We start from the raw sequence: 16849 nt of genomic DNA on the forward strand, positions 1-16849 counted from the left end.
TCAGTGCTTCTTAAGAGTTCTGTGGTATCTATTAGATGCAATACAAACCACTAAAAATTAATTTCAGAAGGCCTTATGTCATGGAAACAGGTCTGTGGGTAAGAGATGCAGGTACCTAGAGGGAAAATACAGTAATTTGAGAAGGGCTTACTTTGTTTTGGATGTTGGTGTAGAGCTCATCTCCTTGATAAGTGATTGATCTTCATAATTGCACATACAACAGCGAATATGTCAGTTGTGTATCAAGTAACAAGCAACTGTTAGCACAGAACATGATTATCTTTCTGTGTTTGTGGAGGTCCTGAAACATGAAACAGATACTTAGCTTTTCAAAATACCTGCTACCTGCTTTGACTATAGTTCTGTGGTTGCCTAATCTGGCATATTTGCAGTAGTCAATGAAAATGATTGTACTTACGAAAACTTCTGCAGCTGTGTCGTATTTTGCAATCCAAGGTGGTTTGACTGCATATCAGAGTATGCCTGCTTAGTCCTCTAGGACAAAAGGGAATTAAGAGACAAAAGCTAGGACTCGTGTTCAGCTACGTTCATAAGAAATGGAATGTTAATACTACAAATGAGGTAGTCTCCAAAATAGTGCAGTAGAAGGCCTGGGTAGGAAAATGACCAGAATGTGGTGTTGTCATCTCCATCCACAACCATATGTGCTTTCTGCTAAGCTGGAGACTGAGTGAAGCTTCTGTGCTCTTGTTACTGGACAATGCTGTGGATAGTCCAGAGACTCAAAAACAAGGATGGAAATAAAAATAGTTGTTCTTCTGTCTATTTGCTGTAGTTTTGCATAGTTTTTGGGGAGGATAAAAGAATATAAATTAAATATTTAATGAAACAGAAGACTTTAGACAGTCACCTTTTTAAAGTTTCAGAGTTTTGTGCTGATCCTCTAAGAGCTGATAGACCTAAAAGGCTATTTTGTCTTTTTATTTAGAGAACTATTTTGTTTGAAAAGTGAGAGATGTAATAGCAGGCAGTGATCTCATGATCTTACCACATCATTAATCAATATTCTAAAATCAGTTTTACAACAGCTATAGTAAATATGAATCACTTGCATGCAGTGAACAGTTGGCCACAGTCCAAGCATTGCTTTTTTCTATCCAGGAGTTCTGTTCTAGCCAACTAATAGCTCATCTGGGGACACGGCTGTGTTCAGCTTGTGGTCCAGGAATAAGTGTTTTGCATAGAGGAGAACTGCAATTTGGCTGGTTGGGTTTGTTTATTTCTTTATTTATTTATTAAGCAATGCACATAAAAAGCCCCAAAGAATCAAATCACAAACCTAACTATAGATCATTCTAGGTCACTTACACATCTGGCTTTTCTTTGACCATAAGATCACCTTTGGTTTTTTTGCTTTGATGTGATGTATTGTGTTACAGCAACATATGCTTGGATGTTTTATAATCAGTTGTAAATCCATTGGTGTCTCCATTGTAAATCCATTAATCCAGTCTCTAATACCAGGAGGTGGCTGCCTGCATTGCACTCTGTCTGTGGTATCAAATAGGAAATAAAAGATTGGTTATGACCCGGACAATATTTTGCATGGATGTTAGCAGTTGTATTTGAGAACCTTTTATTATTTCTTTTTTAATAGGAGATGTATGAGTACCAGAAAGAATTTAATAAATTGTAATGGACAGTGAACATTGTAAGGAGTTTTTAATATTCAGGGTGAATAAAGCAAAAGGTGTGTGTGTGTGGTTTTTGGCATGTCACAGGAACCACAGTATGCATTGCTGCAAAACTGAGAAATCGGGTTTTTGTGTGATCTTTCATTTCTAGATTGGGTGTGAAACTCAAATACTTCAGTGAAGTTGGTTGAAAAAAATTAATCTTTGTGCTAATCTGTAAATGGCCTGTAGTGCCATCATTGAAATGGCACTGATGAACGTTTAATTGATCGAGAGCTGTTCTTCCTCTGCAGAAGCTTCAGCATGAGGCGGGGTGGATGGCGGAAACGAGCTGCCGATGGCGATGGCTGGGGAATATGGGTATGTTCTAAACCTAGTGGCTCTTTTCTAAACACTGTGCTTAAAAAGGGGTTACAGTTTTGTTTTACATGCTAAGAGGCCGCTATAAATGAAACTCTTTTGCTTTACTTGAAAACACATAATGAAGTTTGAAAGAAATTTTTTAATTACCAGATTTTGAAGTCTGTGTTCACAATAATCACTAAATTTCATTACTAGTAAGTGCGGACCCTTGATTAGTTTTAAATCACCATTTAAAAAATAAACTAAGTAATTTGAAAACTATTTACAATTGTCTTCACCACTCTACATTTGGACAAATAACTGAGGCACCTAATTTACATCAATATTTAGAATACTTCTGTCCTGTGTATATCTAAGAACTGAAAATACATGGAACCACATTGTTTTGTTAGGCAATGAGTCACCAATTTAGCACCCAAATTTGCATCATCACCTTTTTTCTTCTTTCTTTTTATTCTATAAGAGTTTTTTTTATATATAGAATCTTTTATATATACAGAATCTTTTCATGTAAGAAGATGATTAAGGAGTATGAAATAAATCCTGCCATGTTGATAACAAGATGCAGTTATCTTGTAGATAAAAGTTTATGGTGGAGCATTTGCTATTTTTCATTTGAAAAACTGTTTTTTGTGTGTCAACCAAATACATTTTGGAGAAATGTTCCTTACCTTTCCAGTCTTATAATTGACCAGTTTCTGTGTGTAAACATTAGGAAATAGGACTGCCATCATGGGTTGTGTTTTGTTGTAATTTAAAAACTAGGGTGGGTACATGTCAGCAAAAGTTAAGAAGTTGGAGGATCAGTTCCGGTCGGATTCAGCCATACAACAGCAGAGGGATGGAAATTCATCAAGTATCTTTAGCGGAGTCGCCATCTACGTCAATGGCCTGACAGGTGAACCTTTGTTTTTTTTAAGGATCTGTATTGTGTCATTCTCATGTTTACCATCCTGAGTGGAAGTAACTGCAAAACACATGAATTTGCAACTAAGTAAATACATGACAATTACTCTATATATGTTTTGTATATTCTGTTGTTTTTCATGATTAAGGTTTTCAATTTAATTTAAAAAATCTGATTCTGAATATAAATACTGCTTTACTGTATCACTTACATAACATAACTTGTAGAAGTAGATCTTTCCATGTTTCTATGATCTTGGTATTTGAAATGAAGCCTTTTAATTTCCTCCATCTTCCTACACTTATTAAATTTTTAATATTTCTAAGTAGTGATGGTTAGATTGTGTGCCTTAAATTTACATTTGGGAGAATATGTCAAAAGTTTTCTTGCTGAGAGTGACATAATGTGTGAGACAGAACCTACTGATAGTGGAAGGAGGAACAAGAGACATTTATGTGTTGTAGGGACCATCTGTGATGGACTGATGGTGCATGTCAGTTGGAGTAAGGTTTTTAATCTACCATGCTTATGTTCATGCTTCTTCTTATTTCTGTAAAGCAGCTTAATAACCTTTTGGAAACTCCCCAGAAGCCTTGTTCAGGGATCTCTGCCAGGAATGTTGTGATTATTATGTAACTGATGCATAGAGCTTCTATGGGATAGATTAGTGCTGGTTTAAGCACAAGGCTCAAATGGATTGAAAAAGGTTAAGGTGGATATGTTAAACCATTAATACATCTGGACTGGTTGTTTAATGCAGACATTTTCTTTAGTGAAAATCCACTATTTGTGTATTCTTCAAGCAGCTAGTCCCTTAAAAGAGTTCTAGAAGATGGTTGTCCAAGAGGCTCTGGAGTAAGAAAGGTAACACTTGGAGAAAGTGTGTGCTATTTTTAGTTAAAAGTTAGAAGAATAATGAAATGTTAGACGTATTTTGAGAGTTGACAGAAAGGAATTGTAACTATATCCTTTAAAAAATTTTTCCTCGTTCTTGTATTGTTCAACTTAAAAAAAAACACCACCTTGTGCTAGATTCACTATTCAAACATTGTGTTTGTGTTGATGCAAATCTTTTGGTGTGTGTGTGACGCCGCTGCAAACATTTTCCAAAGCTAACACTTTTTTCTTTTGTTTTCCCCACCTCTGCTTGCAAAATAAGTACTGTTTTTAAAACAATTCAGATCAGAAAAATTGTTGGTTTTTAAGGTATTCTTTGTTCTCTGTAACAACTCAAGAATAACCTGGTCAGGAACGAGTGAGTTAACTGCTTCAGTACATCAGAAATTACATAGTAGGAATTTTGTGCTGTTGCTAAACCCTTCTGATATTAATTATTTTCTGTTGCTTCTGGGTAGAAACTATTCTCCTGAACTCTGGTGAAAAGATAATCTAATTTTGTATTATGTTGGTGTAAAGCATTTTTTGATATAGTTTAACATTACATCTACTTGAATATTTTTTCCTGCCTTCTTCCATACATATTGTGGGAAGCTCCTCTAAAGCAAGTAGAATGTTTGCATTTTGAATTAGTGTTTTCAAAACCACAGTTTTCTGCATTTTTTTGCCAAATGTTTTTCTGATTTGTTCTTTGAAGAACTTGTTTTTTTTCTAGAGTAAAACAATAGTTTGCACTCTTTCTGACCATGGCATCATATTTATCAATTAAAGTTATTTCTCCCACTGTATTTGCTGACACTAAACAGAAATGTTTCTGGTTTTAATTTTATAGATCCCTCAGCTGATGAATTGAGACGGCTGATGATGTTACATGGAGGCCAATACCATGTGTACTATTCCAGATCAAAAACAACTCACATTATTGCCACCAATCTTCCAAATGCCAAAATAAAAGAATTGAAAGGAGAAAAAGTAGTTCGGCCTGAGTGGATCGTGGAAAGGTAAGTTTATATCTACTGCAGTTGGAGATTTCCCCTTTTGGGGGAAAAGAAACCAAGAAAAATCTGGAGAGAAAAAAAATTAAAGATTGCATTTTGAGATTTTGGCTTAGCTTAAAGTAATTCAATCATAGAACGGCTGAGTAGAAATACCACTGTTACACTGAAGATTTGCTTCTTAGGGATTGTTCTTTAAGAAACTTCACCAAGAACATTGAGAAAGTCTTAAGCATATTAGGAAACTGAACATTATCCTGTTAATTCCATTTAATAGCTAACCAATTGACCAGACTTCATCTCAGGATGTTAAATAACTACTATGTGATTGTTTTAAATCTCCTGTCATGTGCATAAGTTTCATGTCATCTGTATATAAAGAAGTGTGTCAATTGAAAAGTGTTCACATAAAATTGGAATTAACCCGTTTAAACATTTATTGTGTTGTGACTTTCTAAGAAAATAATAAAAACTAAAGGAAAAAAAAAGTCTACATTTTATTTACAAAATATATATGTTCTTTGGTTTCTCCATGGCCTGGAATATATAGAATCCACTGAAGTTGTCCTTGATCAAGACAATAGCCAAGCTCAGGGCAGTTAATGTTGCTTGCATCTCTCTTCTTCCATTTGAGGAACTCACAGGAAATAGAACAGGCAGGAACATATTCTAGAAATTATCCTGCTGGTGACATGCCATTCTTAAGTAGCCTCTTTCCTAGATAACCAGCAGAAACAGGCAAGAAACTGTTCTGCAATGCATGTGTGAAATCTTCTTTGCACTTTGCTGATGTTCAGTCCTTTGTATTCAGCTGTTTCATATAATGTATCTTTATGGTCAGTTTTTGGGCTTTAGTTAGACATTTTTAGTTACTCAGTTTGGAAAAGACTTCAGATAGATTTTTTTTTTTTTTTTCCCAACACTTTTAGGGCCTCGCCCCTGTGTTTAAGGACTTGGAAAACTAGATGGCAAGTGTGGTTTTATTTGGAATATGGTTTATGTGGTTTTTATTTATGTGACTGGTTTTTTTGGTGCCATTAGAGCTTGCTATGATTTTGACCAGATTGAAAGATCAATTTGTGTATGTTCAGTAGAGACTTAATAGAACCTGATATATCAAATCTCCTAAAATTTTTATTCTGGTGTCTTTGTGTTCAGGTTCATTGTGGCTCTGGAATGTTATACAATAGAATAAGTCAGAAGAACCAAGTATAGACAGATACATGAGTTTGAGCACAAGGAAATGGGGGAATTCACTGTCTCAACAGAACAAGGTTCATATCACAATCTAGAATAGAAGCTAATTTCACTACCATGTCTTTTTTTGTTTTCCTTCTCCTCAACAGCATTAAAGAATACTCTGTGATTAAATAGTCCTTCTCTGTGTATGGAATACCAAATTATGTTCTCAGTAGATCAGATGGTGAAAATTAGTGTAGTAGATGTAGAGTTTCTGATTTCACAGACTTGGAAGGGACCTTAAAGATCATCTAGTTCCAACCTCCTTACCATGGATTAGGTCACGTTTCACTAGACCTTGGATTAAGTTGCTCAAAGCCTCATCCATTCAGGGATGGGGCATCCACAGCTTCTCTGAGCAATCTGTTCCAGTGCCTCTCGATCCTTACAGAAAAGACTTTCTTTCTAATACCTGATAAAACCCACCCTCTGTCAGCTTCAAGCTATTCTCCCTTGTCCTGTCACTACACAGTCTTGGAAAGAGCCGCTCTGCAGTTCTCTTGCAGGCAATATGATGGGTTTGAAATTTTTTCAGTTTGGTTAAGAAGCTACCATAAAATGTTGCTGTCACAAACTGCTGGTAAAACAGTGTTGTTAGATCTTTGGTCTTGTCACCCAGGGTTGCAAAATGAGGAAGTTGTTTGTCTGTGGAGCTTTGATTTGTTTCTTATGTGCATATATTATGATTTAGTCCTTAATTACATGATCACATGCCATCTTTTTTCACTATGGCACCTGCCACATTCTCTGCACAGAAAAGATTGAGTTCTGGTTGTGGACTGCTAATACAGTGACATGGCTTTTCCTTTTTGTCTCCTGTTCCTTACTTATTGCATGTGACTTGAATTCTTTGCTGGTAATGAAATCAATCATTAATTCCTGTCTTTTATTGATGCTTATCACTATAGCATCTGTCTGCTTTCCAAAGATTAATGAATGTAACATAGCACCGTTATAATGGCTATTATTTAATTTAATTTTTTTGAGAGCCAGCTAAAGGACATTGAGGTAAAACACCAGAAATGTTCATAACTTGGAATATGCCATGGAAACAATATAAGATTCTGCAGAGTTACTTGCACAAGGATAGTAAGGCATGTGAAGAACTTTATTGCTGCATTAAAGGCTTAGCATATTCTGAACTATGTTCTAAAGTCAGACTCTTATAAACCTATTGTTATGGAAGTAGCTCTAGAATTTTGGTTTAGTTAGTATCCCATAGAGATCTTCTGTAACAGTAGTTGCAACATCCAGTGTTGCAGAGTAATAGTGTGGTTGCTGTAGTGACAAAATCATTCTTTCTGCATGCCCCTTATTGTGTGTTTTTGCTACCTCTCCATGTTTGCAACAAATAAAGAGGATTAGAGGCAGTCCTCCTTCCTAAGTTAGTATTTGAAAATTTGAAAAATACACCATTACACCATACTACCATTATGTAGTGTGGAAGGTTGTTGTGCAGTGAAAGCCAAATTCAGATTATCTGTGAGCTTGACTTTCAAATTTGAGCAAGAGGACAAGAGGCAGTAGTCACAAGTTGCAGCAAAGAAAAGTTGGACTATAAGAAAAATATTTTTCATAGTTAAAAGAGTAAGCAGTGAAACGGGTGCCTAGAGAGGGTTGTAGAATTTCTGCCTTTGGAGATAGTAAAAATTTGTGTGGACTTCTAGTCCTGGGCAACCTGATATGACTTTAAAGATAAGGCTTTGGTCAGTGTTTGGACTGGGGACCTCCAGAGGTCCTTTCCAACCTAATATTTTTTAGTGATTATGAATTCTGTGACGCAGGGAAGGTGAAATGGGTAAAGATGTTGAATGGTACATCTTAACTAGGATTCCTATTGCTGCACGTTAATGCAGTTTGGAAAAAGACAACTGTTTGTTTATCTAGTAATGCAGCTACTCCAGTAGCTAAAACTGTGACATTGTGAGCAAATTCTTAAATAAATGTGAGTTTGTTTAATCATCTTGAAATTGTAGCAATTACTCTGAAATATTACCAAGTTGGTTCTGCACCTATGTTCACATGGTGTTTTGAGAAACAGTCAAGTCAGGCATTGTAAAAGCTCAGTTGCTGCATTACCACTTTGTGTACAAGAAAGCTTGGGAACTCTCCCAGGTGTATTTTTAACTCTGTTTGGCAATGTTTAATGCAAATAATGTTCCTTTATGAATGATATATATTAATGTATAAAACAGTATTTAATTGATATATTTTTGAGGCTGTTTTTCTATTCCATTTCCATAGAAACCTTACCAGGTATATGTATATGCTTAACTAGTTTTAATTTATCTAATTGGGAAATGTGATCTCCTACTATATTCTCTCTAATTGCAGCCAGAAAGCTCCCAAGGGCTTTTGTTCTACTGTCCAGCTCCCTTGATAGTAGTACAGATTCGAGCAAGAGAAAGCATTCAGATGCTGAAAAACACTGAGCTAAATTACCTTTAAAATCTGACACCAGTTCAGTTCTTCAAAACTAAATGCTAATACTAATCTGCTTTGAAATGGGAGAGGTTCCTCTGCTAGAAGAAGTCCCAGTGTCTCTGAGCCAGTATGAAGAATTCCATACAAAGAAGAGGTGAAGTGTAGGCTTGGAAGGCTGTTATCTCTGCTGCCAGCCACAGTTGTTGGGGTGGGGAGATTAGTGTTGTATTTTTGAGACTGTCTCACTTCCAAGTGTGTGGCTTCCCTAAGGAATTTAGCAGTTACTCGAGTATAATTGCAGTTTCAGTGGAAGATGAAAAAGAAGAGGGAGATAGACTGGAACACAATAGGAATAACTGGAATGATTGCTGTAGGTAGTTATGGTAGGTCTGCTTGGAAGTTATTCTGCTTAGCTTGCCTCAGTGAATTTTTTACAAGAAGAGGTAATTAGCCTTGTGGAATGGAAAAGGTAGTTAATTTTTAACAGTGAACCACATCCTAGCTGATTTCTTTCAGATTCTACCCTAATTTGTTCCATGATAAAAAGCTCAGTCACTATTGTTCAGATAGAATAACCTGAACCACTAAGCAAGGATTTTCTGACTGTTTTGTTTAAATTAAATGTTTGGGGTTTGTGTGTGTCAGTTGGAAAGAGAAATGGATGTAGACTACTGACCAGCACATCTTTGCAAATACCTTTTGTTGCATCAGTCACCACATCACAAATTACTTTTAAGTTCAATCCAGTTAAGGGTGAGAAAGGAGTTGTGGAGGGCACTACAAGTACAAATACGGGGGTTCTTTTAGCATAGAATGTTGGGATTACTTTAAAATTTCTTAAGCAGTAACTGGTTTTTCCTTTTTTTTTTTATTTCAGCATTAAAGCTGGACGTCTCCTTTCGCACATTCCGTATCAGCTTTACACCAAGCAGTCAAGTGTTCAGAAAGGTCTCAACTTTAACAGCGTACGAAAACCTGAAGATGCTGTGCCAGGTCCAAGCAATATAGCTAAAGATCTCAACAGGGTGTAAGTGTTTCTGATTTTGTAAGGCAGGTGCTCATCATTCACCCATAATGAGTTTGCATTTGTAAATAGCTTTTTTAAAGCTCATTTCAGCTTTGTGAGAGGCATTTCTGCTTTGTAAGCTCTGAGGTGCTGAAATTTAAAAGTAAGGTATAGCCGTATAAATAGTTAAGGAAAGACTCCAAGGCTTATCTCTAGTCTTTGGACCACAGTTTGTTTGATAATATGACCTAGGAGTCCTAGGATGTAATATATCAGTATGGAAGCAACAGGCGTGTGTTAAAGAATTCTGATAGGTGACACTGAAAAGTGAGTCTTCATTTCAAAAATAAAAAGCTGGTGACTGCTTTTGCTAAAGGTGCCTTGGAATTAATATAAATGCATACTAGTGCTTAATCTCTTTCTTTAGCCTCTTAAAAAAAAGGAAGTCATGGCATACATTATGTATGCTAACACCAAGGTTTAAGTCATGCTTGAGAGAGAAGATGGATTGAAAAATGAAATTACAATATTATAAAGTATCCTAAGGCACCTAAGACCTTGAGAGGAGACTTGAAGAGAAAGCACCAGTCAAACTTTTTAACTGGCAGAAGAATTGGAATTTGGAAAGGAACATTCCACTTGAACTCTTCCAGATTTTTTTTTTAATAAGAAAAAGATTCCTGCATCTTTTTCAGAAATACATGTTTGTTTTTTATAGGCAAGAATAATAACTTATTATAATAATTTTATATATATATATAAAATAATTATAGAATTTTTTAGGTTGGAAAAGATACCTGGATGTCATCTGATTCAACGCTACTGCTCAAGCAGGCTAAGGATACTGTGCAAGATACTATACTTTCTGATTTTTCCTGGTGATCTGAGTTCTTCCACAGTCTGCTGATTTTTTTCCAATCCAGTCACACATAATGCTGAGGATACTTCACCACATGAGTAGGATTTGTCTACACTTAGGAAAATAAAACCAGTCTCAAAATATTAATATCTTAAGCAGGATTTCATACCCATATTTTACAATGAGTGGTACAATCATCATCACCTCTTACTATTGCATTGTTAAAGATTTTTTTAAATGAGAAGAATATTCAGACTTCCCAAAATGTCAATGTAGTCTGAAAAACATGACTTTAAAAGCCTGCCTATCCACTAAGTATGTGCCACTTAATATACCATTTTCAACCACACAACTCTTCAAAAATACTGTCTTTACTGAAATTTATATTTGGATAATCTTAACCAAATTTTTTTCATGCTTAATTGAGCTTCTGGTTTCAGTAGCATACTGAATAGCTAATCTTTTCCCACTTTCTTTTGTGTACTTAAATTGCTAGCTTTGGGAGCTGGGAGTGATGGTTGGGCTTGTGGGTTTTTTTTCCAGCAGATCAAGACTGTGTAGAATTCTTGAAGACTTTTCATTTCCAGAGTTAATTTTTTGAATGGAAGCTTTGTCTTTGTGCTAGTGTGCATGTGGCAGAATACTTTGGTTTATATGCTTAAAAGCTGAAAATTAGTTTGTTTGTGGTTTTTATCAAAGCTAAGTGATTTCTAGAGCTTGAACAGATTTTTTTCATGATGAAAAAATGAAATGAATCTATAACATCAATCTAAAATAATTTCCTAAAAAATAATTCTTTGTATATACTTTCTTATTTCTTTTTGTTTGTTTATAACTAGTTAAGGAAAATGGCATCTCTTGGTAAAAGGACAGCTCCTTCTGATGATTTGTGTATTCCTGCAACATTCATGCTGTGTGTGGCAGTACAGTTCTGTTAACAAACAAATAATTACTGTAATTCAGTGGGAGACTGCCTGCCAGATTAAAGGCCTTGGAAATAGCTTTTCTAATATGAGCATGGTCACTCCTGTGTAAACTCCTAGTTAATATTACGTGAAATCTGTAAAATCTTTGGTATGGTGTTATATTTTGTGCTGTTGAGAGGATGTGGCTCAGAATTTGAGATAATTGTCTTGGTAATGTAACTGAAGTATAAATTGAGAACAGTTCATAAGAAAAAGCTTGAAATTACATATAAATGTGCCTTTTTTAATAAAAGATGTGGTATTTAATTATTATATCTGTTTCAGAAATCATATTAAAAAATACGAAATGGAAAATGAAATCACACCCAATGGAATTAACAGCTGGAATGAGGAAGAGGAAGAAGAAAGTGACGATTTTGGATTTACAGAGCTGGAGGAGATTGTTCCCATACGGAAACAAAACGGGATTCAGTCTCATAAAGACAGCACTGCCCTTTTCAATGGACACACACACACTTCTACCAGTGCCTTAAAGACACAGGACTGCTTGGTGCCCTCCGGCAACGGTGTTGCAGGCAGGTTGTCTCCAGGCCCTGTGCAGGAGGAGGGGAAGACTGACAAAGGCATGGTTGACTTTAGAGACTGCACAATGCAGCAGTTGCAGCAAAGCAACAAAAATACAGACTTTTCGTGGAGTCCACACAGGACTATGAGTAACTCATCCTCATCTTCATTTTTGCACAGTAATGCTAAAATAAATGGTGCTCACCACTCAACTGTTCAGGGGCCTTCAAGCACAAAAAGCACTTCTGGACCTGCTCATAGCAAGGCAGCTTCTTTACCTGTGTCCAAACCTTCAGATTGTAGTTTTATTTCTGACTTTTATTCACATTCAAGACTGCATCATATATCAACATGGAAGTGTGAATTGACAGAGTTTGTCAACAGCCTGCAGAGAAAAAACAGCGGTGTCTTTCCAGGAAGGGAAAAAATTAAAAAATGGAAAACAGGCAGGTCTGCACTTAAAACTGACACAGGTAGATACTTGTTTAAGAAGGTTTATGTTAAGAAGATGCCTTATATCTTCGTACATTAAATGTTCAAATGAGACTACATAGTTTAGTATTGAGTATTCATATTATAGGCAGACTATCTGGAAAAACTTGATGACTGGTGCAGTGAACGCTAATGGATGCACGTGCTTTTGGCTTTGTTGGGTTTTTTAAACTTAAAATGTTACTTAATGCGATACTCTGGTCTATATTCAATTCTTCCTTATAGAAATAGTATTTCTGGCTTTACCAAGATATATGGATTCATAAGGGAGAAAAATACTATGTATATCTAATACACAAATCTGTAGTTGCTTTGTGAAAATCTGCAGGGGGGGAAAAAAGAGAAGAAAAAATCTTTACTGTTCAGCATGGGCATTTGAAAGATGAGTAACACTTGGACATGAGTTAAAATCTAAATTTTTTTTGTTAGAGTTTTATATAGCTCTGTGTCTGTTAAAGTGGGTAGTAGTGTCATAAGAGACTTTTAAACCTGGCATGAAGAGAATTATTTAATGTCATTGCATCAAGGGCCAAAGTGAAAAAATGTAGAATTCATTAGAGTCAAAATGTTACAGATAAAATATTTTGCATCTTTAGAATCTCTTGTTTACACTCTTCTTAAATTAAAAGGTTAGCTCTGTACCTTTAAAGAGATTCTGAGTCCTGTGCTGTAAAATTATTCACTTGTAATAATATGAAAATATGCTTGAAATAGAAGAAATTGCCACATCAAAAAAATTGTTAGATAATAAATTTACTGATTCTGTCTTTGTGTTAGGACACCATACTTACCAAACATGTTAGCTTATGAACTACTTAATGTGTATTTTTTAAATCAAAATGTGGTATAAGCTAATATATTTATATTTTCCCTTTGATTTGGCCTAGAGTATTCAAATAGTTAATGCCTGTGATTCAGTTGACAAGTAGCAGCTCCTTATCTTGATCGCTTGATTTGTAAATACACCCATTATAAGACAGTCCTTATTTTTCAAATTAGTTCAAAATGTAAATTATTAAAATCAAGAGGATATTTTTATGATTATTCAGTTAATTAATTCAGATGTTAAGTGGAACAGTTCACTTGATGTATTTTAAAGTGTTTTTTTACTGTTACACTTTATGCATTGTTCAAGTTAATTTTTTTTGTTACATATTGCCACCTTTGGTAGGTCAGCAACACAGCCATGCAGACTTGAACTTGTAGAAAGCATTTCCAGTGTTTTAGGCATGTACCATTTTCAGTGAGGAGATACCTGCTCATCTTTGCTGAGTGTTTGCATGCGTCCAAGTACAGCAGTGACAAAATCTGCTTGCATGGGACTTTCAAAACTAATTGTGGTGTGTTTCATGAAGAATAATGGTAGCTCATAGTGCACCTAAACTTACATTTTTATCTTTTGAAGCAGTCTTCTGATTGATGAGCAAAAGAGTACAATTCTCTTCTGATTTGGTGTTAACGTAGCACAAGTAAGATCCAATGCCAGCAACATGCATTATCTCCTTGGATTCGGGGAACCTTGTTAGGGTAAAAGGTGTTAATTATAAGAAAATAAAAAACAGAAACTCTAAGTTAATTCATTGTTTAGGTTGTTTGTCTACTACTTATGTTTACCCTTCTCAGAGTAAATACCTTCTTGGTGAGAGGAAAGAAAAATATTTATGGTTTAGAGGTGATAAAAACTTGATAATAGACCTTGATGAGTGCTGTGAGTAGTACTGAAGTGTGTAAATTAGGGTTCAAGTTTTCTGTTGGTGTATCTTCATACTAGGTAATGTGTCTGTTGCGAGCTCAGCCAAGCCACAGAGCTGTATAATGCACGTGGATATGGATTGCTTCTTTGTGTCTGTGGCTATCCGAAATAGACCAGATCTCAAAGGTCAGTATTTTAACTCTGTGTGTTACAGTTTACTCAGTTAAGCCTTTAAAAAATCAAACTTGCACAATTATAAAATTAATCTGGCATATTAATCTTTTTTCTTGCATCTTCAGTAGTTAGACCATGCAACTTTCATATTCCTGTTTATCTTCTCACAATCCAAAAGCAAGTGGAAGAGAGAACTGGAATTCTCCTTGCTATCTCCTTTCAGTATCTAAAGTAAGAAGAGAGAAGTTAAATCTGTAGTAACTATTCTCTGTGACATTGTACATAAACTTACTCAGATTTTAATCTACCATATTAGAAATTGGAAATCAAATTTCAGTTATACTAAAAAGTGGCATATGGGCACTGTCTATTAAAAGAAAGAGAGATAAATTTAAGAAAATAGGATAGCCTAATATTCTTCCTGAAGTAGTTTAAGCAGCTTTGTTTAACTAGAAAAGTCAAAAGGTCAAGGTTGAGAATTAATTGTCTCTACCTGATGCATATTTTTCAATAGAAGTTTGCTTCTCCTTTCCTTTCTTCTCTAAGCTATTACACATGAGATATTATAGGACCTGGAGGATTCAGGAGCAGTTCAGTTGGCATTTAGAAGTCTGAGTTGTGTGATCATCCTTAAGACACAGGGGAGTTAGTGGAGCACCTTAGCAAACTTTGGTGGGTTTGTTTTCTCAAGTGTACTGTTCAAAGTGGAGATTCTAGTTCTGTGCAAACACTGAGCTTCAGGGGTGCATGAGTTTGAGGACTTGTTGCAGTGGAGACCATCTCACATTCCCAGCAATCACAGACCTTAGGAAAGGAGTAAGATGCATATGTGGTTCCATTGCTCTCTTCTGTCCAAAGGCAGGAGCAGCTGTATCAAACATTCTTCTGCTGTGTTTGGTTCTCTAAAACTTGATTTCCTGCCCAGTTTCAAATTGCATTACTGGGACATAAATAATGTGGGACTTTTCTGCAAATACATTTTCTGTTCCACAAAAGTTTGCCAGACTTTTCAGTGCGTAAATTAGCTTGCTTTGGAAACACTATGGAGGTGTTGATAATACAGAAAAGTCAAAAGTTTACTAAAAATTTTGGTTTGCACAGTTAAACTAAGTGGAACTAAGTGTTTTGGCATGTGTATATTTTTCTGATTTACTTAAGCTAATAAACATGTTGAAGTATTTATAATCAGACCAGTGTTTGCTGTATCTTAAACTAATTAATCATTAGGTTATTGGTGATATTTCACAGCTTCCATTTATATTTGTTATTAAAGACAAACTAGTATTAGCTGTATTTTCACTGGGGAAAACTTTTCCTTTTTACATGTGACTGCTGTTAACACAGATTCATTGTCACAATTCCGAGGCCATTTCATAGCTGTTCCTTCTGCCTTGATAGCACTTAAGCTTGAAAGAAATTACAGAAAGTAAATTAAAAGTCCTTATGATCTTATCCTAATTGTGCTTTTATTAAAATGTAAGCTATTATAGGTATTGACCTATAAGTATATGCATTTTTTCTCCACAGGAAAGCCAGTAGCTGTTACTAGTAACAGAGGTACAGGGAAGGCACTGCTGCGCCCTGGTGCAAACCCCCAGCTTGAACAGCAATATTACCAGAAAAAGCTATTGAATGGCAAAGCAGGTACAGATAAGTCTGTCTGTATGTATGTTTTTAATTGTTGTTATGGAAGACTTTTGCTTTAAAAATATTCAGAAAGTGTACCATGGATAAATTTATTTCTTTCATCTGGGAGATTTCAGAAAAGAAATACCTTTGAACAACACAGTGCTCTATGGCCTCAGTAATAGCAGGACACTGTGGCTTCTTGTTAGTTAGTCTTGCTCAGGATGGGTAAATTACTTTAGAGTAATTTTAGGTTTTACTCACTTTTTTGAGGTTGAATGTAAGATAGAATGCTGGTAGTTATTTAAAATGAAAAATAAATACAGGTTGTCCAGGATCACTTTTTTCTCAGAAAGTCAAGTATAGTAAAGAAGGTGTAAAATAACTTTTAAAGTCTACTACAGAGGCTTTTTCTGTAAACGTAGCGACAGTAGCACATGGCCAGTGAGAAACTGATTGTTTGAAGTTGGCTTTTGAGTTGCACATGTAGAATATCTGTGTACAATGAGTTAATTTAGGTGTCCATACAGCATTTTAGGTCTCTGGAATGTCTGTGCAATTTACATGAATTCTGTTTGTTCAATATTTTGTTTTTTGAAAACCAAGTTGTCTGTTGTAGTTTGAGAATTCCATACTTGCCTGCAGTAATTTAGAAATGTGTTACTTTGTGTCCTCAGGCAGTAGCGTACTAATATAACCAAAGTTGTATTAATAGGTTTTATTATACTGCCTGAACTGTATTTAGTATGAGAAAGTATATTGCTAAACACTGGCAACTTAAGTGGCCAGTACCAGTCTTATTTAATCATCTAGAAGCGTAGTTCTTGCCACGCAGTTGGTAAAAAGTGCATATACAAGGGGTAGCTGCTATTTGAGTTTGGTTTAGACTTGGAAGTTGAGTTTCTCCTTTGCCCTTTTGTGTATGCAGTTTTTACCAAATTTGTGGTACTAAGTACTGTTGTTATAAAGTTTACATCTCAGTGTTTTATTTTGATGAGACAAAATGGGGCAAAAGACAGGTTGTTCTTC

General features: G+C 35.4%; 1 protein-coding gene across 1 annotated transcript in view; it reads left to right on the top strand.

Annotated features, from left to right (window-relative positions):
- The window catches only part of REV1 (REV1 DNA directed polymerase), a 53670-nt gene that overhangs the window by 11689 nt on the left and 25132 nt on the right, over window positions 1-16849 (top strand). The window contains exons 2-8 of the mRNA XM_058019198.1: window positions 1949-2015; window positions 2784-2916; window positions 4655-4823; window positions 9358-9507; window positions 11596-12308; window positions 14099-14206; window positions 15722-15838. Of these exons, the coding sequence (XP_057875181.1) occupies window positions 1959-2015; window positions 2784-2916; window positions 4655-4823; window positions 9358-9507; window positions 11596-12308; window positions 14099-14206; window positions 15722-15838 (1447 nt within the window). The 5' untranslated portion in view covers window positions 1949-1958. The remainder of the gene's footprint in view (window positions 1-1948; window positions 2016-2783; window positions 2917-4654; window positions 4824-9357; window positions 9508-11595; window positions 12309-14098; window positions 14207-15721; window positions 15839-16849) is intronic.

This window comes from Melospiza georgiana, chromosome 2 (assembly GCF_028018845.1).
Source record: "Melospiza georgiana isolate bMelGeo1 chromosome 2, bMelGeo1.pri, whole genome shotgun sequence".
In the NCBI taxonomy this organism is placed as follows: Eukaryota; Metazoa; Chordata; class Aves; order Passeriformes; family Passerellidae; genus Melospiza; species Melospiza georgiana.